Here is a 24,384-nt window from a genome sequence, read left to right on the forward strand (position 1 = left end):
TCTAAACGGTGGTTTTTATATATATATATATATATATATATATATATATATATATATAGATATATATATATATATATATATATATATATATATGTGGGGAACACCTCTCCAGCGATCGTAACAGAAGTTCACCAACAGTTTGAGATTGAGAATGACGAAACTTTATTAAAATACCACTTATACAGATCTGGAGGAGACTGAGACGTCTACAGCACGAACCAGCTTCATGCCACGTCTAGCCTTCCTGAAAATGCATTGATTCACAGTCCGCTTATATAGGGACACGTTTTATCAGAAAATCTCCGAGAGAACAAAGGAACTGGCGAGAGTTCCTCCCACCGTTATCCCTAGTGGGCCTAGCCCCACCGTCATCCGTCCTTTCATCTTGGGGGAGTGGAGCACGCACCGTTAGGATCCGGACCAGATGTGTTTTCAGGGCTCCGAGGTGACAGAAAATATAACTCACTGAAAGGGGAATTGCATTCTTGGTTCCGATAAGACCATAAAGTAAATGAGGTTGTTCTGATGAGTCCCAGGCGTTAAAAGCACCTTCAGTTCACATTTCTCATTTAAACATAAATTCAAAGCATATTTATTGTAACTCAAGCGTCGCTGTGATTATACGAAATATAATTAATGTTTTGGCCGTTTATCAAAGGTTATATGTCTATGATTCAGGCATCCTACGTGAAGTTACACATTCCGCGCGCATATTATCCATTCTCCTGCCCGCGGTTTGAGGCGCCGTCTGGGAGAAGAGAGAAGTTTTATGACTTAGGCTTATCCAGCCGTCAAGGGGCACATCGTATACAATGAGGCCAGACGTTCAGCACGGATGAAGCGAGCATTTTCTCATTTTAAACTAAAGCAAAACGGCAACCCTTTATTAACTTTATGAAATAGCATTTTTAAACAGCATTTATAACATAACATATCAGCTTGACGACATCCATACCAGGGCATTTAAGCAGTAACAGATCTGCGACCTGACATATATATATATATATATATATATATATATATATATATATATATATATATATATATATATATTATATATGTGTGTGTATCAGAATTTTGAACGAGGTACAAATCCCAAAAAACACACATTGATTGCTTTAAACCTATATAAATTTGTCCCGAATGTTCTGAATTAGTACATTTAGGTGTCATCTTGTAGAACACAATCACGGCTTTCAGAAAATGTATAGTTTTATATACTTTTTATCAATTATCTACATGTTATAAGCCTCTGAACCTCAAAAAATGGTGAAAAGGGCATTTTTTTAGTATTTCGTTACCCTTCAAAGCCATGCATTCATTATAAAAGCCTTTTTCAGATACTTTTCACAGCTGGAATAAAAGTAGATCTATATAACTACTCTACTGAATGTGTTTTTGTGTTACTCATGTCAGTTCCTGAGTCACAGCTCCTCCTCATATAGGATGAAGCACATGAACCGTAACGTAAGAGATATTTATATAAGCCCTGTTTTACACATATCAGGGTGTTCCATAGTTCTTCTTTTGGGCGCAACAAACAGCACTTATACGTATGTATTAACTCTGTAAAAATCATTGACCTCCTTTGTTTCTCTGAGACACAACAAGCTTGAGTGTGAATTTAGAAACCATAACGGTCTCTTACGTTACGCACGTCATGCTCCCTGTAAGCCAGGTAAGTACATATCGAAGTGAAATATACCATCAGACCATCACATTAGCTTGAATTCTATGCCATTTCAAAAGATCGGGACGCTCCTGATGCGTTAAGTACGCAAAACTAGCTGAAACAGCATCTTCGGGAAGAAGAGGAAGGAATTCATATATCTTATTTTGGTCTCTTACGTTATGCTAACAAGGAAGGGAAACTTTGATCATGACTAAAAACGGAACCTCTGGGCCGATCGGTGTCAGTTTGGCTGCGTTTGATAGCCCAGGCTTAGGGCTTTAAGCATATCAAGGTGATTTTTAGCTATTCCCAAAAAATTTTTTTGGCTCCTGGGAGGCCCAAATGTACCTCGTTCAAAATTCTGACCCATATACAGACTTGGCATTTAATATGGAATATTTTTTTCTGGCGGTGAACTTATTTTTCAAGATGTCTTAGAACCAAAAGTTCATTGGAATTATGTTGAAATTATTCTAGATTTTGTTAATGTGACCTTTAAAAGAAAGAAAAACCACATTTGACATTTCAAAACAAATAAATTGATCCTTGAAAGTGATGTAAACTGATATCGAACTCAATTCATGGACAGTGCTGTGTTAAACTTCTGTACGTTTTCCAGAAGTATCTCTTTATTTTGCACATTAGCCAATTTTTTTTTTTAACAAAAACAAAAGTTAAATTACGACTGGGATTACAGACAGTAAAATTACAATTCAGTACTTCGTGTAACCCCCACGAGCATTCAGGAGAGCACGTACACGTTGAGGCATGCCGTTCACGAGATTTGCCAAGGTTTGGACAGGAATCGCTTGCCATGCAGTGACAACGGCCTGCTGCAATTCACGCACAGAGGTCGGCTGCTGGTCCAAGTGGTCGATTTGACGCGTTAATTCTGCCCACACGTTCTCTATCGGATTCATATGCGGGGACATGGCAGGCCACTCCATATGCTCTACACCACGGTCAGCAAGAAAGTGTTGGATCATGCGAGCACGATGAGGCCATGCATTGTCATCTTGGAAGACAAAGTTTCCTCCAAAGGCGGCACGAGCAAATGGAAGCAATGTTTCTTCCAGAATGGCCCTGTACTTGAACTGGTTCAGGTTTCCATTCAGAACAACCAGGTCAGTTTTGCCGCCTGCATGAAAAGCAGCCCAAACGGTCACCCCACCACCTCCAGCTTGGACTCTTGGCACTATACAATCTTTGTTGTAGGCTTCATGCACTTGTCTGCGCACTCGGACGCGGCCATCTTGACGATAGGCCAGAAATCTAGACATCACGTGATTCCAGTGTCCTGGCTGCCATTTGACGGTGCTCTCTGGCCCACTGCAATCGGCGCTGGCGGTGTTGTCTGATCAGGCGTGGCTTTCTCAGGGGACGCCTGGCACGGTAGCCTGCTTGAACCAGTCGTTGGTTGAATCGCCTTCTGGATACAGGCACATTTGCCAGTTGCTGCCACTCAGGCCCAAGCTGATTAGCTGACTTGGTACGGCCATTGCGGACTAACCGGTGCAGCTGGTGATCATCCCTCCTTGTGGTTCTGCGAGAACTTCCTGGCTTCAGTATTGGAGTAGGGACACCCCTCTGAGCATTTCGTTTCAGGATCTTTGACACCTGACCTTGAGTGATGCCATACTGCCGAGCAATAGCATGCTGTTTCATGCCGTAATTTCGTAAAGCCACCACTCCATGACAAACAGCATTGTCGAGTTGACGGACCATCTCCAGAGGAAGCGGCGATAACCTTTGGAGACGTGCAGCAGTTGTATTCCACTAATACAGAACGCAACAACCCTTGTATACCCGACTGTGAAGCCAATCATCAAATGCACCTGTCCGTACATTTTGCCACGCCACCTGTGATATAATCCTGTTGTTGACTTCTTGCTGCGACAGACAATCAGTGATATGGTTCTTTTAACAAATAAATCACCAAAGTGTAAAAGAAACTCACTAGATTGATATACTGAGTTAAGAAAGTAAACCAAGTCAAGAAAAAATATATATTCCATATTAAATGCTAAGTCTGTATATGCACACACACACATTGTCACGGGTCTTCAACGACCACTGGGTGAGGAAGGGACAAGTGGTCTGCTTGCTAATTTGCGCACAAATCGGCATCTCGTACATGGCCCTGGCCAATCAGCCTGTCAGAAGTGGCTGAGCGAAATCTGGCAGGCAATTCACTTTTGTGTGTGTGGACCCAATCTGCCCAATTATCGGATTTATTCCATCTCTGTGAACACACTTTGGAGTTGCCTCTTCCTGATGACTTCAAACAGGTTCTCATTAACAAAATATTTATCAACAAAATGAGGTGGGGAAGAGGAAGAGGACATGGGCTCAAATCTTGTTACAAAATAATGACAAATATGAGGCAAAACAGACTTTGTCAAACTAATATTTAAATAAATATTCAATGCGTCTTCGACGTCGACTGAACTTGATTAATAATGCCTTGGTCATTCATATGGGGTGATGGGATGGACAGAGAGAGACAGAATAAATGGAAGCTGTCCATAAGGCAATGCCCACCATGTGGTGAGGGGTCTTTCCAGTGGCCTAAGTGGCTTGTCTTCCACCACACAAGTCCCACTGTGGGCTTCGCACACCAGACAGGATGCATGAAAGACACCAGATTACTGAGAGAGATCACCGAAGAGCAGGGTGCAGCATCAAATAGCAGGACGCCAGAACAGTGAGGACTCAGAAGCTCTCACGAAGACTAAATCGCCCAGGATCTGCTCAAATCCTGAAGCTGCGCTGCTCTTTGACTTACCCCCGGCTCGCTGAGCTCACACGTGCAATGCACTGATTGCTGCAATGGCTGTGATGCACCCAGACATGCAATCATTTGATACCACCCAGAATGTCTGGAAACTTTCCGCTTTTCCACTGTGACTAATGATGGATTAAGGGGAGGGGGGATGGATGAGGTAGTCACCCCGGGGTCCAAGCAAAGAGAGAGCCCATGCAGGGGCGGCTTGTCATTGTAATAATTGTAATTAAGAAAGTATTGTTGTCACGTCAGCTAGTGCGCTGTCACCCAAGGAGAAATTTAAGATTGAGGCACTCCTTCTCATTGATCATCTAAGTGCCTTTAAACATCGTCTTGAAGAATCCAAGGACCAACGATAAGTTTGAATTCCTGTCCAATCTAACGCCTCTCCCTCTCGACTCGTGAGATCAAGCAAACCACAGCAAATCCTGCCCACTCCATCCCGACGGTCTGAACCCCACGATTGAAAGTGAATTTATCCTGTTTTCTACCCTCTGCTGACATATTCAACAGAGCTTCAAACCTCACACAAACAAACGAAGTCAGCAGAACTGAGAATGTACCAATTCCCCCATACATATCGGTACCCAAACATTTCCTCACGTTGAAATAGCTCCTCGGATATATCTGTCGATGATTTTATCGAATTGCAGTGGTGAGGGTGAGTGGATTGTAAATGACAAATGTGTTTTACAAATAATTTGTACTGTCTTGTTTTAAATCGTTTATATTTTGTTTATTTTTTACATAAAATATCAATTTATCATCATCATAGTATCATTAAGAACATATCCTGAGATGAAGACCTGACCGAACTTTGTTATTGGGTTAGCGACCAGGGCCCAAGACACCATTAATCCGTCCTTACCTGCAACCACACGTGGGCCTTGCCGATTGGCTGTTTTTGCGACAACACAACGACCCACACGTGGTCGCTTTCTAAAGTTGAAATTTCCTGAAAGGAACGGTACAGAGACCAGAGCAGGCCCATACCGAGCAGAGATCACAGCACAGTGGTTCCACACCAAGAGCGTCCCCAGCAAAGTAGAATCTGCAGCACTACGGAGCATCCCCAGTAAAGGAAAGAGAAACTTCCTTCTCAGCTCCTGAAATAATCCACCCTCCCCCTCCCATCTCTTCTTGCCCCTCATGTGACGCGGAGTAGCCACTAAGACGGTGGCCTCCCCACTGTCAGCTCAATCAGGCTATGCCACGCCCCAGGTGATGGCGTTGACATAGTGGCCACGGATGATGTGATGAAATGCACAGGGGTGACTACCTCGTATTCATGACCCTCTCGGGGGGTCCCCTCACCTTATCTTGCCTGGCCCCCACCGGTTCCGACAGCAAGGATAGATCACATGACGTCCTTAACCTGGATAACCTCTCTATTACAAACACCACCTTCAAGTGGCATACAAAAACAGGACAGATTAACATTATCACGAAGTCCTTGATACAGGTGAAAATTATCTATCATGCACAAGCCAACGGTTCTATGATGAGGCCTTGCATTTTGATAACTACCTCGCACCTCACAGGTGTAGCAATATTATGAATTGCCTGTGAAATGTACTTTCTCAGTATAACTGAAATTCCAGGTAAGTTTAGAGGATTGCTCCATTCAGTTTATTATCTTTGGGGGGGAGGGAGTTGGAAGTTGTTTAATTATAGTTTTAATATCACATGGTTTATAAATTAAAAGGTAAATTGATTGCTCGGTGACAATGAGTACATGATGATTTTGCAGATGAGAGAATGCTGTGCCAGGCTGAAACATCTTGTGGCCAAGGGATGTGACAAGGAAGAGTTGGAGAAAGAGATTGACAACATGTTGGAGGAGGTATCTTGTCTTTTTCTACCTGTACTGTTTCCTCTTCTCTCGGCTATGTATCATCTTATTATAATGGAGCAAACGTATATGGTTATGTATGAATGTTTTTGACCAAAATGTCTTCTTCTTCAAATTTTCTTTGACATTCCACCATGTTGTTCTTGTGTGTAAAGGTAACCTAAGAAACACATTCATGACTTACATATATTCGTCAGTGCTAATTTTTTGTTACTTTGACTTCAATTATCGAGATCGAGATCTAGATGTGGGTAAAATAAAATATACGACGCAAAACCCTGGCCGGAAGTCCAAGTGAAGTGGTGTATTGGGGGCACGTCTGCCCTGTAATGCTTTCCCATCCAGTTTCTGATATTATGTTGTCTCTGCTGTCCAGCTCTAACTGATAATTTAAAATTAATATAAATTTGCGCTGAGTTCTTTTTCCTATTTATTTATCTGTGTTGGGTTCTGACTTCTGATTTACAGTATATATTCAGTCTGAGCACAAAATATATTTGGCTGACCTCCCCCACCATCACCCTCCTGCCTAGTTCCACCCCTCCTCTCCCCCATTCCACAACCCCCGTTCCACCGTCACCTCCACTAACCCATACCCACCATTCCCCATCACCCCCCCCCCCTCCTCGCTTTCAGAGAAAGCAGACATGGTCAAAGATGCCTATACCTCTGCAGTGATGTTTGGTGAGGCACGTAAAGCACGCCGATCCACGCTGGTACAGTGAATAATGGCAATGGCATCTTTATTATTATTATTTTTTCTTCAATAGTACAACAGGTACCCTGATAACCTGGAGGACAAACTTGGGTTTTCACTCTGTTGAGATTTGGATAATTGTTTCCGTTTCTACTCGACCTCAATACAGTACAGTACTCATTTCGGGAAAAAGACCCAGACCTATTCAAACAAGTTTTAAATCACATTACTTTGAAACTAATTAGTAAATTAGAACGGCACTCAGTAGAGGGCATACCTCCGCCTGGTTGGCCATATCACTCAATGGTGAAGAATCACTTAAATTATATTAGCTGGATTTGAATCATCACCAAAATTGAATCGATTCTTCCTTGTCTCACACACACACACACACACACACACACACAACCTGTCCAAGTTTCGTCCAAATCTATCCATAATTTTTTGAGATATCGTGCTATGTATAGTTTTTGTCCCTATCTCCCAATGGTGAAGAATCACTTCGATAATTAAATAATTATCATATCCGAATCCATATTCAGATCTTCACCAAAATCGAATAGATTCTTCCTCGTCAGACACCCAACCTCTCCACCAAGTTTCGTCCAAATCCGTCCACAACTTTTTAAGATATCCTGCTATGTATCGTTTTTGGCCCCATCTCCCAATGGTGAAGAATCGCTTAAAAAATTGTAGTAGCCGGATCCAAATCCGGATCTTCACCAAAATCTAATCATTTCGTCCTTGTCACATACGCTACATCTCTGCCAAATTTAGTCTGAATCCGTCCACAACGTTTTGAGATATTTTGTTCACAAACGGACAAATAGACAGACAGACAGGGGTGAAAACATAACCTCCATCCACCTTTGGGAGCGGAGGTAATGAGTGACTGATTCGATGAGCTCCAATCTTCATTGAGGAAAGATACATGCAGATGCATTCCAACCTTTTTCGCCAAGCATCTCTCCACCTGTTTGTGATGGCCATTCCAGGTGATGCTGGCTTTCATTTGTTTTTCCCTCTAGGTCAGATCGCCACCTTAATATCAAGAGTAACTTATACATTGCATACTTTATTTTTCAGCGTACATGTCTAATTTGCTAATTTGCCCATTTTTCTTTCTTTCATTCATAGATAAGTCAGCCCTGGTGTTGGGCTAGCGGCTAGGGTGCCGGCTTAGGATCCTAGGATCCTGGGTTCGAATCCCGGTCGATCGCTGAATTTAACGCCAGGGGGGTTGACTCAGCCTGTCATCCTTCCGAGGTCGGCTAATTGAGTACCAGTTCACTGGTAATTCCCTGTTTGTCGTTAAAGGTGGCAAAAAGGGTTGGCGTCAGGAAGGGCATCCGGCCATAAAACATTGCTTCAAAAAGGGGACCGAAAAACAACAACAACCACGGTCCCCGAAAAAGGCCAACCCCCGCTTGCGGGGAAAAAATGGCCTCTAAAGGTGGTTTTTTTTATTTTTTATTCATAGATAAGTCCATTTGGAGTACAAGACGAAGCTAAATCAATCAACTATGGTAGATAAACTGTCTTTCAGAACGCTAGAGATGTCGATTCCTCCTTGACACTCGCAATGCATTGCTGGATATGATACTTCCAGGGTCATGAATATTAATGAGCTGTAAATTAAGAATTTAAATAGTTTATCAATATGATTGTTATCATATAGATTATAGAGTTACATTATTTAAAACAAGATACATGATCTACGTCAGCAGTGGCTCATAGGTCGTTGCATATTTCCAGTCCCGAACACATTTCTCACTAATACCGCATTTCCTGTGCGCAGCCATATTCCCTCCATTTTCCTCAACCAAATTTGGCAGCTTGCAAGTTGGAAGTTGTTGTGTGACTTTACGGGAGACATTTTGAGATTATGTTGTAAGGATCGATACCTAGGGTTATGATTGAAAGGGATAGATGAAATGTAATTGTTGAGTGCTTGCTTCTTATTGCTTGGATAGTACCACATGCGTCAATGAGTGGATTAATGTTTAATTGCTCACCCAATCAGCAAACGTTCCGGGCAATGATTTCTGTCTTGTTTTAAATCAACATTTTCATTTTTGTGAGAGCCTTTCACTCACTCACCGCAGGCAGATAGGTGGTCTTTGTCTTCTACCGACTTGTGTCTGTGCTCTTGTCCCCCAAATATTCAGAAAGGTCGCACAAGATCCGCCAGCAACCCACTTCTGGTGGAATTGCCGAAATCTAGGCTCTCTGCTCACCTTCATTCTTTCATTCCTCTTTTCTCCTGCCTCTCGAACAAACTCCCACACTCCCTTCAATCCCACTCCTCCCTCCAGATCTTTAAAACAGCTGTTCACCACCATCTCTTATCTTCCCCCATCCAAAACCTTGATCTCTTCTATCCCCGCTAATTCACCCCAGATCCACTTTGTTTGAAATTCCAACTTCTTTCCTGGAAGTCCGAGCAGTGTCCATGTGTTTTATACTTCTCCCACCACTACCCCCTCCCCCCACCACCACCCCTTCCCATGCCTCCACCCAAGCCCTCTCCCTCCCATAGATCTCCCGATGTCCCTGTACTCTGCTGTTGTACTTGTGTGCTTCCCTCTCTCTCCCCCCTCTCTCCCCCATATTGTCTCCTGCTCCCTTTATTGTACGTTTTGTGTGTCGGTTTTTTTTTTTTGTGATTAATGTTATCTCTTAAACGAGCCTCGATCTTGTATACAAAAAAATAATAAGTCTACATTTCTTTCAGAAAGTATCACACTTTAATTATTTTTTTTTCATTTATGAAATTCAGTCATCATCGACAAGTTGATTCTGACTACAAGTCGAATACCAGATTTTCGGGGAAAAAATATTGACTTGTACACCAAAAAATATGGTATTCATTACGAAACACCCAAAAAAAAATTTTTTTTTTTTTTTTTTTGTATACAAGATCGAGGCTCGTGAAAGAGCTAACATTAATAACACAGAAAGACAACCAAACACATAAAACGTATAACATGGGGAGTGGTAGACAAGATGGGGAGAGAGGGGAAAGGACACAAACACAACATTTGAGAGCAGGGACATCGAGAGATCTGTGGGAGGGAGAGGGCTTTGGGGGGGGAGAGGCATGGGAAGGGGGGGTGGGAGAGGTATAAAACATATGGACGCTGCAAGGATTTCCAGGAAAGAAGTTGGAATTTCAAACAAAGTGGATCTGGGGTGAATTAGCGGGGGTAGAAAAGATCAAGATTTTGGATGGGGGAAGATAAGAGATGGTGGTGAACAGCTGTTTTAAAGACCTGGAGGGAGGAGTGGGATTGAAGGGAGTGTGGGAGTTTGTTCCAGAGGCAGGAGAAAAGAGGAATGAAAGAGTGAAGGTGAGCGGAGAGCCTAGATTTCGGCAGTTTAACCATCAGAGGGTTGCTGGCAGATCTTGTGCGACCTGTAGGAATATTTGGGGGACAAAGCACAGAGAGAGCTGGGGGAGCAAGGCCGGAGAGGAGTCGGTAGAAGACAAAGACCACCCACCTGCCTGCGGTGAGTGAGTGAAAGGCCCTTGGAGATGGCTTCATCGTGGGAGATTCCAATGATTCTGAAAGCTTTGGTTTCAACAGCGTGAGGCAGGAGCACCGGCCCATAGAGGAGAACAGTATTCCATTGAGCTGCGGATGAAAGCCTTGTATGTGGTGAGGAGCTCAGGTGTGCCAAGGAAAGACTTTGCACGACGGAGGATGCCCAGTCGGCGACTAGCTGTGGAGGCCAGCTTGGAAATGTGGTTTTCCCAAGAAAGATCATAGCAGATAATGAGACCCAAAAGCTTGAGCGACAGAACTTCTTGGAGAGGATTGTTGAGAAAGTAGATGGTCGGGTTGTCCAGTCGGTCTTTTCGGAGAGACATAGTAAGAGTGTGAGATTTGTCAGGATTGAAAGACATGTTCCACTTTTTTGACCAGTCTGTGATTTTGTCCAGGTCTTCAGAGAGTGAGGAGGCTGCAGACTGCTGATCTGAGGGAAGAGGAATGGATTGGCAGAGAGGAGTCATCAGCAAAGAGATAGAGAGGATTTTCCAGAGAGTCGGAGAGATCATTGATAAAGACCAGAAAAAGCACAGGGCCCAGAACACTGCCTTGGGGAACTCCAGCCTGAACAGGAAGGGGAGATGAGAGAAATCCATTCAGGGACACACGTTGACTACGACCAGAGAGGAAGTCCGCAAGCCATGCGTGGAGATGTCCATGGAGTTTGGTGAGCAGAGCGGGGTGCCAGACCGTATCGAAGGCACGTGATATGTTGAGGGAGACAGCTCTGATTTTCTGTTTGACATTGAGGACCTCCATCCATTGTTGAGACAGCAGAAGCAAGATATCCGAAGCCATGATGGATTCCATGACTTTGCTGATAATTGGGAGCAGGCTGATTGGTCTGAAGTTACAAGTATTCTTTACTAAACACCACTAGGCACTGAAAAATACGGTATTATTTACTAAACAACACCAGATTTTTAAAACTCCACCGTCCACCCCCAATTTCGGGTGTATTGCAATTCAGGTTAGATAAGAAAGCACATGGGATGATCAAACAATGATTTTGGCACCACGCACTGCTCACAGTTTGGTGAGCAGTGCGTGGTGCCAGACCGTATCGAAGGCACGTGATATGTCAAGGGAGACAGCTCTGATTTCCTGTTTGACATTGAGGACCTCCATCCATTGTTGAGACAGCAGAAGCAACATGTCCAGAGTAGAATGACCTGGTCTGAATCCAAATTGATGATCGGAGATCAAGCCATTGGAGAAGAGGATGGATTTGATATCCGAAGCAATGATGGATTCCATGACTTTGCTGATAATTGGGAGCAGGCTGATTGGTCTGAAGTTGCAAGTATTCTTTACTAAACACCACTAGACACTGAAAAATACGGTATTATTTACTAAACAACACCAGATTTTTAAAACCCCACCGTCCACCCCCAATTTCGGGTGTATTGCAATTCAGGTGAGACAAGAAAGCACATGGGATGATCAAACAATGATTTTGTAAGAGTAATGCAAACAGATATTGAGACACAACAGGCCACTGCAACTGTTGAGTATTTATCCAGCGATCACCAAGCCTCTATTATCTGGCATTGCAACGACGAGTTATCTTCTTGACACACCAATCCCAAGGACACTGCAATGCAAAATAAAACAGGACAAAGGAGTTAATTGGCACTCCAAGTCCAATAATTACTTTTACACGAACAGATGTGTGGCAAAATGACACATAATTGACGGCCATTTTAACCTCCGCCCCCGCAAGTGGATGGAGGTTGTTTTCACCCTTGTCTGTTTGTTTGTTATGATGAAAATTTAAATTTTTTGTCACGTGTCGGTCTGTCTCAGTTGTTTGTTTCACAGAGTTTGTTACCAGATGCACCAGAAGATTCCGAAGGGAAAAAAAAAAGTGAGGCTGTCAATTTTATTTGACTATATATATATATATATATATATATATATATATATATATATATATATATATATATATATATATATATATATATATACTGTGTGTATACAACAACAACAACAACAACATGCATTTTAAGGCCATTTCCCCTGCTAGACCGGGGGTTAGCCTTGCAGGCCCCATGATGATCTTCTCCATTTTGCCCTATTTTCTACATCTCCCCCTTGTTAACCCCCTTGCCTGCATTTCTTCTTCCACCACCTTTGGCCAAATCTTTCTTAGTCTATCCCCATCCCCATCCTCTACTTCCTTCTACATTCATTTCCATCACTCTTCTCACCCAGTCACTTTCATCCTTCCTCAACACATGACCAAACCATCTCAACCTATTCCTCTTCACAGCATCCATCACAGGCTCTATTCCCATCATCTTTCGCAGTTCATCATTTGTCTTCCTCTGTCTCAACAATACTCCACATATCCACCGAACCATTCACATTTTCACCCTTTCTAGCCTTCGTTGCTGCTCTACGTTCATTATCCATGTCTCCCTCCCATAAATCATAATACTTCTCACACATGCAGCATACACCTTTCCCTTCAGCTTCAGCGACACTCCCCTCCTCGTCAGCACACCACTCAGTTCCCGAAACATCTTCCATGCACATCTCACTCGAGCAGCCGTTGCCGAGTCTGATCCCCCTTCTCCATTCAACATGTCTCCTATGTAGCAAAATGTTTTCACACCTTCCAGCTTCACGCCGTCTCCAAGATCCAAGTCAATATTTCCTCCATTTGCAGCTCCCTCTGTGCACACCTTGCACTTGAATGTAGCTGCCACACTGGTTAATTTCCCTCTCAGACCACTACAGTTTTTGATGAACCCACTCAGCGCACCCTGTACATTGAATGGCGTTTACTCCGACACCCTTCCTGCACACAGCACACGGCCACTTCCCAGTTCTTTCCACCTCACCACATGCTTTACCACTTGCCATCACCTTCGTCTTTCCGATATTTACCTTCAGACTCAATACATTCCTTCCACTTGTTCTTCTTCTCCTTCAGTCCGTCCATACTCTCCCCAATCAACGCTAGATCATCTGCATACAACAACTCCCACGGTAAACCCTCCTTTACGTTCGAGCCAGCACCTCCATCACAGCTACAAATAGTAGTGGACTTAGTACCAACCCCTGATGCACTCCCACCTTCACCTCAAAATCACCACTGTTCCCGTCCTTCGTCCTTACAGCTGTGCGCGCTCTCTCGTACATTGCCATCACTACTGTGATCAACCATTTCTCCACTCCTAACTTCCTCAATGCCCATGTCACTACTTTGCGTCGAACCCTATCAAATGCTTTCTCCAGATCAACAAACCCAAGAAACAACTTCTTCCTCTTCTCCATGTACTTCTCATGCAACTGCCTTACAATAAAAAGCACGTCTGTCGTTCCTCTTCCTGGCATGAATCCAAACTGCATTTCGTCGATCTTCACTTTCTTCCTTATCCTCTTCTCCAACACCCTTTCCAATACCTTTGTTCCTTGCTCCAATAACGTTATCGCTCTATACGACCCACAGTCCAGAGGGTCACCTTTCCCCTTGTATAGCGGGACGAGGGTACTCGGTTCCCAAACCACTGGAATGCGGCCTTCTTTCACCACCAGATTACAGATCTGTCATTTTCTTCACACCCCAACTTCCTGCTGCCTTCAACATATCTCCCACAACTCCCGTCGGCCCTCCCGCTTTTCTACTTTTCATTGCTTTTATCGCCTCCTCAGCTTCCTTCTCAGTTGTCTTCTCTGCCGGCCATAAAACTGGGTTACTCTCTATGTTGCCATCCCATTCATTCTCTGCATTCAACAGCATTTCCATATTTCCATATACCAACAGCATTTCCAACAGCATTTCAGAACATATACCAGACTGGACAACCCTCCCATCCACTTTCGGAATAATCCTCTCCAAGAAGTTCTGTCACTCAAGCTTTTGGGTCTCACTATCTGCCATGATCTTTCCTGGGAAAACCACATTTCCAAGCTGGCCTCCAAAGCCAGTCGCTGACTGGGCATCCTCCGCCGTTCGAAGTCCTTCCTTGGCCCACCTGAGTTCCTCACCACATACAAGGCTTTATTCCGCAGCTCAATGGAGTACTGCTCTCCCCTCTGGGCTGGTGCTCCTGCCTCACACCTAGCTCGTCTTCACGCTGTTGAAACCAAAGCGTTCAGAATCATTGGAATCTCCCGCGATGAAGCTATCTCCGAGGGCCTTTCACTTACTCACCGCAGGCAGGTTGGTGGTCTTTCCGTCTTCTACCGACTCCTCTCCGGCCTTGCTCCCCCAGCTCTCTCTGGGCTCTGTCCCCCAAATATTCCTACAGGTCGCACAAGATCTGCCTGCAACCCTCTTATGGTTAAACTTTAAAATCAAGACTCTCTGCTCAGTCCTTGGTGTCCTTGTGTTTTATACTTCTCCCACCCCCCTTCCCCTTCCCACGCCTCCTCCCCCCAAGCCCTCTCCCTCCCACACATCTCCCGATGTCCCTGCTCTCAAATGTTGTGTTTGTGTGCTTCGCCTTCTCTCCCCATCTTGTCTACCGCTCCCTCTTTTTATATATTTTGTTTGTCTGTTTGATTTTTCTTTTGTGATGAATGTTAGCTCTTTCACGAGCCTCGATTCTGTGTACAAAAAAAAAAAAACAAAAAAAAAAAAACACTTCCATCTTCCTTTAATTCGTTTAATTCCATCTGGGTCCACAACGATTTGTCCCACTTCATCCTTCAAGCAACTCACCCCCATCACATCACACCTCTCTTTCGCTATCTGCTTTGCAATCCTGAATACTGCTCTCCGACCCTCTTCCGAATCCAAGCGTTCTCCGAACATTTTCCTTTATGCCTCCTGCGCCTTTGCTACCTCTTTCTTTGCAGCTTTCTTCGCTGCCTTAGAACTTTCATGCGCTGCCTCTTCTGCCCCCGTACCCTTCGCCTTCTGCCACTCCTTGAACTTCTTCCTCTTCTCGTCAATCCTCTTTCCAACTTTATCATCCCACAACCATGTTTCTGAGTGCCTCGGTGGTCCTTTTGTCCATCCACATACCTCACCAACGGCTCCCAACAGACTATCTTTCATTGACGTCCAACCACTTTCAAGCTCAACCACATCATCCTCTGCCATACGCAGCCTCTCTTTTAATGCCTCCCTCACTGTCACCTCTTTCAACCTCCACACCTTCATTCTCAGCCGGTTCTTCACCTGCCTGGCTCTCCTCGCACCTTTCACCTTTATGTCGCAGACAACCAAGTGGAGCTGTGAAACAGCCTCCTCCTCTGGGGTCACCTTTGTGTCCCAGAGGTTCCCCATATCTCGCCTACGCACCATCAGGTTGTCAGCGGTTGTTTCTTGACCTAACTGATGTGTATGTAACAAGCTTATTATCCGCTTTCTGGAACTGTGTGTTACAAATCAACAAACCAGCATCAGCAAACTCCAAAATCCTTTCACGTTCTCCATTTCTCACACCATATGTGTGTGAGAACATAAGTATTTGTTTATTGGTTTGTTTGTTTATCTTTGTCTTCAGGTATATCAAGTGGTGAGTGTGTGCCTGGGCTGTCCTCCTGACACATTCATCTGGGAATACAAGGATAAAGACAAGGTTTCTCATCGAATTGGCCCCATCTCACCACGTGATTTCTACACAGAGCATGTACAACCCTTGTACAACATCACTGACAAGGTGTGTTGTTTTTGTTCTGCCTGATGTCCATTTGATATCCGCAGTGTTGTGATTACCTTGGAAAATACAAAGTAAAAGCTTCAAGTTTCCAATGATTAATCTTATGAGATCTCTTGTTATGCAGACATCAAGGCTCATGGAAGAGCTCAACGAGGAACCGAGAAGTGTTGGGAACATGGGATATACAAATTACAACTTAGTCATGAGGATAACAAGGAGTTGAGTTTGGTTATGAGGATAACTAGGATTGCCGTTTGGTTATGAGGATAACAAGGATTACAGCTTGGTTATGAGGATAACTAGGATTACAGCTTGGTTATGAGGATAACTAGGATTTCAGCTTGGTTATGAGGATAACTAGGATTACAGCTTGGTTATGAGGATAACTAGGATTACAGCTTGGTTATGAGGATAACTAGGATTACAGCTTGGTTATGAGGATAACTAGGATTACAGCTTGGTTATGAGGATAACTAGGATTACAGCTTGGTTATGAGGATAACTAGGATTACAGCTTGGTTATGAAGATAACTAGGATTACAGCTTGGTTATGAGGATAACTAGGATTACAGCTTGGTTATGAGGATAACTAGGATTACAGCTTGGTTATGAGGATAACTAGGATTACAGCTTGGTTATGAGGATAACTAGGATTACAGCTTGGTTATGAGGATAACTAGCATTACAGCTTGGTTATGAGGATAACGAGGCAGCTTGGTTATGAGGATAACTAGGATTACAGCTTGGTTATGAGGATAACTAGGATTACAGCTTGGTTATGAGGATAACTAGGATTACAGCTTGGTTATGAGGATAACTAGGATTTCAGCTTGGTTATGAGGATAACTAGGATTTCAGCTTGGTTATGAGGATAACTAGGATTACAACTTGGTTATGAGGATAACTAGGATTTCAGCTTGGTTATGAGGATAACTAGGATTACAGCTTGGTTATGAGGATAACTAGGATTACAGCTATGTTATGAGGATAACTAGGATCACAGCTTGGTTATAAGGATAACAAGGATTAGAGTTTGGTTATGAGGATAACAAGGATTCGAGGTTGGTTATGAGGATAACTATGTTTAGAGTTCTTCCTTTCAAACCCCCCCCTCCCCCCCCCCCCCCCCCCACCCCCTTCTCCTTGAATGTCCACCCCACTCGCCCCCCCTCCCATACCCCATACCCTTTACTAGTTTGCAAACTTTCTGCCTCTTATCGTTTAGCTCCTCCGTGAGCCTTGACCGTTGTATAAAAAAAAAACAAGCCGAGATTAAGTTTGTGAATGGAAACGAGATGAGAGGATAAAGGCAAATGACAGGATCCTTCCAACATCACCTACAGCTGCCAAATGAATAACTTTTCAGCCGTCAAGATTTTTCTGCATTAGCGCTTTGCAACACCTTTCTTTCGCTTCTGTCGACTTTCTTCCTGCCCATTAACTTTCTGAAAAGCGAGTTGCTTTACCATTCATTTCTGCATACCTGGAATATGCCTTTCAACAGGAAAATCCCATCTGTCCATCCAATAATCAGCTTTTAAATCCCTCAGTCGACTTCTCTGGCGAGTCTGTGTCGGAGTTGCAATCGCTGATGCTATTAGGTCTCGCAATCTGTCACAACCTGTATTGGGCTAGGTGATGCGTGGTAGGAGAGCATGTTATCACCCAGCACAAGCCTGTGGTATTTGCGGTATGGATGAAGAAAAGGGCAGAGGTTAAGAGCAGGGGTCAGAAGGTGGGGGAAGTGTAGGGGCAACGTCGTGGTAGAGTACAAGGAGATGGTGCGGCCCAGGATTGGGCAACTTAGCAAAGAAGCAGACGGTTTGGAGGAGTAGTGGAAGAAGTAAGGATAGGTGTTTAGGGGAATTGTAGACGTTTTGTGTGTAAGGACGTCAGGAAAGAGTGCATTGTCGAGGGATAGAAACCGGCTGTGGTTGACGGAGGAAGTAGCGAAGGCAGTTGGTGAAAAGGAGGTTTGGAAGAGGATAGAGAAGATCAAGTATAGAGGGAAACAACTGAATGCAGGGTTGCTGCAACTGCATGGGCAAAATAAGGCAGCAAGGAGAGCTGTGGATAAGGTGAGGAATGATATGGAAGAGGGAGCCATACAACAAGTTGGAAGAGGATGGTGGCAAGAAGAATAAATTGGCTCATGACAGGGATAAGGATAGTAAAGACATGAAGGGTGGGCGGTGATTAAGGATGCTGGTGGGGGCAGTATTCAAGGTGTGGGAAGAATATTTCAAGGAGATGTTGAACCAGGGAGGAAGCAATGGCGAGCTGGAGCTACCGTGTTATGTGGAGTGGAAAATGGATTTGGTTGAGGGAGATCACAGAGGAAGAAGTGCAGACTATTGAAGAGGATGAAGAACGGAAGAGCGTCAGGCTTTGATGAGGTGTGTACAGAGATGATGATTGCAGTGGGAATTCGGAGTCAGTTGGACGAAGAGGCTGTTGAATGGATGTATGAGAGGGGGTTCAATTCCAGAGGATTGGAGGTCAAGGTTAATTGTGCCGATATGGAAGGAAAAGAGGAATGTTCAAGATCGGGGGAAGTACTGGGGCATTACACTCCTTAGTCATGTCATGAAGGTGCTGGAGAGGGTTCTGGATGGGAAGATGAGGATGAGTGTGGAGATGGAGATTTGAGAACAGCAGCATGGGGTTTAGAAAGGGTAGAGGATGACAGATGGGATGTTCACATTGAGATAGCTGGTGGAGAAGAGGCAGCAGTTGCAAGGTGAAATGCCATTCGGATTTGTGGACCTGGAGAAGGCCTTATGACACTGTCCTGAGAGAGTTGGTGATGGCGACACTGAGATGGATGGGAGTGCCAGAAGCAGAAGTGAGGTTGGTGGAAGGGATGTACAAGGGAACGAAGGAAAGAGTTTTGGTTGGTCCTGGGATGTCGGAGGAGTTCAATGTGAACATCGGTTTGAGGCAGGGAAGCGCTCTCAGCCCACTCCTGTTTATCATGGTGATGGAGCTGGTAAGCAGGAAGGTAAACATGAAAGATATTCTGGGGAGGGTGTTATACTGTTATATGTGGACGATCTGGTTGTTGCGGTGGAGTGGGCAGGAGATGTAGGAAGTACTGGGGGAGGCATTTGGGAAGCATGGGCTGAAGATGAGTACAGGGGAAGACTGAGGTGATGTGGGTTGGGCAGCAGAGGAAATATATGAATATCAGGTTAGTGGGGAGGGAGATCAGACAGGGAAATATGTTTGAGTATTTGGGGGGGAACAGTGACCAGGGATGGTAAGTCGGCGGAGGTGCGGAGGAGGATTCAGGTGGGTGTAAATGTGTGGAGGGATGGCAGACATGAAATATAGTTAATGGCAGACAGAAAGATATCAAGCAACTTGAAAGGGAATGTTCTGATGTCTTGTGCAACACGGGCCTACCTCTATGGTCTGGAAACAGTGAGTGACACTGACAGAGACGCCAACAGAGGCTGCAGATTTGCGAGAACGGGGTCAGGAGGACTGTGGGAGTGAAGGAGGATAGATGAATTGAGGGAGGAGATTGGTGTGTAGATGAGCTTAACGGGGAGATTGGTGAAATGGCGGCCGAGATGAGCTGGACACTTGGAGCAGATGGGGGAAGAGAAATTGACAGAGAAGCGGACAAGTGGAGGGAGCAAGGTTCGGTGGAAAAGAGGTAGACAATTGTTGAGGTGGGAGGATTGTGTGACGAGGGATATCAGAAAGGTGGGGGTGGTTGGAGAGTGGAGTGAGTTGGCTGAGGATAGATGGGAATGGATGAGAGTAAAATGAGATGGAAACATGAATATAAACTTTACAGATTTAACAGATTATATTAATGAATAAGTTACGCATATGCAAAATGAAAATGAAAATATTTATTTATTTTACAGTATGTAGCTTGCACGTACATGTGGTACTGGTGAGAAAATGTATTGTTGATAACTAACCCAGTGCTAAATAACGCTCACAGTTGGCTTTAGTCACTTTTCGAGCTGACTAGTCGAGCCTGTGGTCTGAGTTGTGCTGCGAGGCCTATGTGTTAAATTAGCGTCCACAGTTTGATAAAGCTGTCGAATGTAACCATAACATTTTAAATTCCAATTTAACCACAAGTTAATTTTATACCTTAAAGGTGGATTATGTCCAATTTGGCTGTACTTGTTCTTGAGGGTGTTTATCCACACTCAGATTTCCTATATGGTTGTGGGAATTTATTTGGTGACTTGTTACCTCTACACATTTCCCAAGGAACAGGAAATGCTGTGTGTCAGTCCATGTTTGTTCTCAGATCTACTGTAATCTATATACTCTGGTGAGGCACTTAATTGTTAATACTAAGTGTTATTACCTCTGCCACCATAAGTGAATGAAGGTTATGTTTTCACCTGTTTAGCCTTTTGAGATATCCTGGTCACAGACAGACCCAGATGGATTCGGATGACTTGGTAGATAGGTTGGGTGTGTGACAAGGATGAATTGATTAGATTTTGGTGAAGACTAGAATCTGGATACTAAAATTTTTAGTGATTTGTGAATGTTGAGAGACAGGGGCAAAAACTATATACAGTACAGCATATGTCAGGTTATGGACATATTCGGACAAAACTACATCGATGAGTTGGCTAGGTAATGAGAACAAGCCAATTCGATTTTGGTTGTAGTCCGAATCCAGATCCGGCCTATCAGTGTGATACAAAACGTAAACTAGTCAGTCTGGTGGAAGTATGTGCTCTACCAAGAGTGCACAAGCAATTTATTCATGGACAATTAGTGCTGTGCAAATATATCGATGTTGAACGAGTTTCCGCAATGCAGCTAAGCTGCACAATGAAAAATATGGAAAGAAGTACAACTCGCCTCTCCCTCTGTTCCAACTCTATCCAGGTGTGTCTGGTGAACGACCCTCGTCCAAATAACGCCTATGGAGAGTTGTACACGGTTGCTTACTTAGGCAACATGGTGGGTGGTCACTTGACACTCTACAACAACCAGGATATCAAAATCCTTCGCCAGGCAACGGCTGACAGCATCCAGGCTGGAGAGGTAAGTGGGGGTTATCAGAATTCGGAACGACGTTCAGTTATATTGTTCCAGAAATGGTGGTTTTCATGTGTATATGTTGGTCATGTCATCGTGTATTACTTTCATTATATATATTGTTGCGGATCTGGAGTACGGCACTCCCCTTAGCAAGGGGGGGTTAATCCCCTTGTCTTGTTAAGCTGGCCGTCTCCATTCCTGGACCCACCCCGCTCCTTTGTGGGATGGGATTGGCCAAGGTTATTGGTCAAGGGATTCCCGGACACCTCCGCCAATCCCTCCACAAAGCAGGTGGATGGCCCCGCTCGAATCCCGGACAAGATGGAGTTTGCCGAGCGGTTTAGCAATCCGGAGTCCGAGCCGTTAGCAAAGGACTAACCCGATTCATAAGCGGTTCTGCCAAAATCGTGCCACAGATATTCAATAGGGAAAACACGAAGACGATCGGACTAGAATGAAAACCAAAGAATAAGAAGGAACAGGGATTTATTAATTACTATACAAAACCAAAACCAAAGAAGAAGGGAATGAAAGTAATTTACAGGGTGAAGAAGAAGAAGAAGAAGCAGATACACAGAGCAATTCTTAAACACTCTTACTTATACCCAGGGACAGGACAAACAGAACAAACTCACGTACACTAATGGGGTTTTCAGGCAGGAATGGTGGGAAGGATGAGAAGGGAAGACAGTCCACAGAACTGGTGGGCAGGGAGGTTCGGGAATCGCGGCACGCCGTTGGTGGTCCACGTGCACGCCCTCGCTCTTTGTTCAGCAGGAACCCGATCGTCAGCACGTCTCTCTCCAGCGCTCCTTTCTCATGTGTCTCCAACACTTATCTCGTGCTCCCTTCTCATGCGTCTCTTGCACCTCCTGCATCTCTGGTGGGGGCCTCGCGCCAAGGGTTTTATATCCACGCCCTTGGAACCCTCTCAAACTCTCTAGATGTTTCTTGCCACGCCCTATCAAGCCATGCCCACCGAGCCCTGGTTGGTCGTTAAGGGCTCTCTGACTCCACCTTTGATGACGAGGTGGTGCCACGCCCATGCTCTGGCGGCTCCTCCCCCATTCTTCTCCGATCTTGGCCTCGTGGGCAATGGAGTTTTGGCGGTGTAATGCCAACGAAACAGCCCAACTGTTATTGGCAGCGAACGCTGCCTTACTGCTACTGCACTTGAAGAGCGGGAGACGATTGGGGCAAATTGAAAGGGGAACTATCTTATTTGATTGATGCAACGTAGAGTCAACTATTGGAAACACAGCCTTACCTGAAACACATACTAATGACATAACTATTGAGAGGTCCTATGGTTCGCTACGTGTTGTACATGGACTAACTAAGGTGCAATTTTTAATTAACAGCCAATTAAGGGGACATGTACACAGGGTCATTTATAAGGGAATTTACGACTAAATTTACATGTGAAGGTTCTAAAAACCGTAACAATATATTGTCGTGTTCCTGGTGATTAAAATCTTCAAAGGAAATGGATTTCGAACGAGCTTAACACTCCGAGGCGTTCAGTCAAAATATAGCGGAGAATATGCGTGGGGGAGAGACCGAAGAGCGCTTACTTTCATGGATCCCACCGGCAGTCTTCACACCTGGATAAATTAACTCGAACAACACGAAAGTAAAATGTACAAAAATAGCGGATTTATTAAAGAATATGCCAGTAACAAAGAAAACGGCCAAATAAAACTATAATTCTTAAACGGGACGTCCCCACAGACAGACCCGAATACAAACAATGGGATAAAATAACTGAAAATAATACGTGTTATTTGTGGGCACTTAGCTCAAATCGGCTGGTGTATCTCGTCAGGAATCGTCAAAGATCGTCTGAGGCCTTGGTGGGAAACGCACGTTCGTTGGTGCTAACTAGGTCTCACTGCGCGTCTGGTCACTCCTGGCCTCGCCGAGAGTGCAGCGAGCAGGCAACGCCCGTCCACTTGTTGTTTTTGCTTGGGAAACCGCAGTCCTTGGTCGCAGCTCTCCCTCCTCACGACCACTAGCAAGATCTCGGAACACGGCTGTTCGCGATGCAGCTTCCTTGACCAACTGTGACCGTTCGCTATGGGATCCAGAATCAGAAGGGCCAAGAAAACATCGATGCCAAGAGAGATAAAATGTCGATGCTGAGAGAGAGATATTCGGCGACTGTTCACCAACAAAGTCCGGACCCAAGAGATAAGAGAAAATGTCGGCACATGACCGTTCACCACCAGTCCTAAAACGAAAAGGGTGCGAGGAAGTCGATGCCGAGAGAGCGAAAATGCGACCATTCGCTATGGGATCCAGAATCAGAAAAAACGAGAAGGGAAATGTCCACCGTTCCACGTGTTTTGTACGCGCGGCTCTGATGTCATCCGTGCCTGCTTCACCAATCCCATAGTCCCATCTTACCAGTCCCCTGTGCCATTCAAATCCCTGTCCAATCACTGCCCTTTGGGCGTGTCTCTACGGGGCTTTTGTGCCTCTGCGCTCCCAAGTCGGTGTTGTTACGGATTCGTCACTTCCGCTGTTGTGGTTTTCACCCACTTGACATATTTCTGATATTATGTACTATTATTATTCTCAAAAGGTTTATTATTCAGGAACAGCTATCTAAAGTTAAAAAGGTTAACTTAAAATTATACAGGAAACCGAACCGGAAGACGAGGAGGTGAAGAGGAGGAGGCGGCTCGAGCAAAGTTGGAGAAGACGCGTGACGTCAAGGCTCCACAGCGAGCCAGGTCTAACGAAAGTCACGAGGGAATTTTGAGTTCCTTGAAGGGACATCCGGCGATAGGAATTATCGCTGGAGTGGAAAATCTGCGGTCAGATTTGGGCGCTGAGTTTTCGACGAATCCTCACCTAGTCGCATCGGCTCAAGTAAGAGCCGTCGGCCATTTTGAACCCCGCGCTTCGGACACCTACAAAGGTTTTGCCTCGCGTCATCTTCACCCCAACATCCTACCGTTTGTTGGGGATGTGTGTGTGCGACCGCTTCGTCTCCAATTACGTTGCGGTTCATTGAGACTAAGGTATCCTTACCCCCCACAAATGTAACAATAAATATATATATATACTGTATATATATATATGTATGTATATATGTATATATATATATATATGTATATGTATATATATATATATATATATATATATATATATATATATATATATATATATATATATA

The 24,384-nt window shown here is 44.4% G+C and overlaps 1 protein-coding gene across 1 annotated transcript in view; it reads left to right on the top strand.

Annotated features, from left to right (window-relative positions):
* Window positions 1-24,384, top strand: part of BLMH (bleomycin hydrolase) — a 68,612-nt gene that overhangs the window by 25,308 nt on the left and 18,920 nt on the right. Inside the window, exons 6-8 of the mRNA XM_068101161.2 lie at window positions 6,208-6,300; window positions 16,020-16,175; window positions 21,048-21,206. Coding sequence (XP_067957262.2) covers window positions 6,208-6,300; window positions 16,020-16,175; window positions 21,048-21,206 — 408 coding nt within the window. The remainder of the gene's footprint in view (window positions 1-6,207; window positions 6,301-16,019; window positions 16,176-21,047; window positions 21,207-24,384) is intronic.

Source organism: Myxine glutinosa, chromosome 6, assembly GCF_964187855.1.
Source record: "Myxine glutinosa chromosome 6, kmMyxGlut1.1, whole genome shotgun sequence".
NCBI classification, from domain to species: domain Eukaryota; kingdom Metazoa; phylum Chordata; class Myxini; order Myxiniformes; family Myxinidae; genus Myxine; species Myxine glutinosa.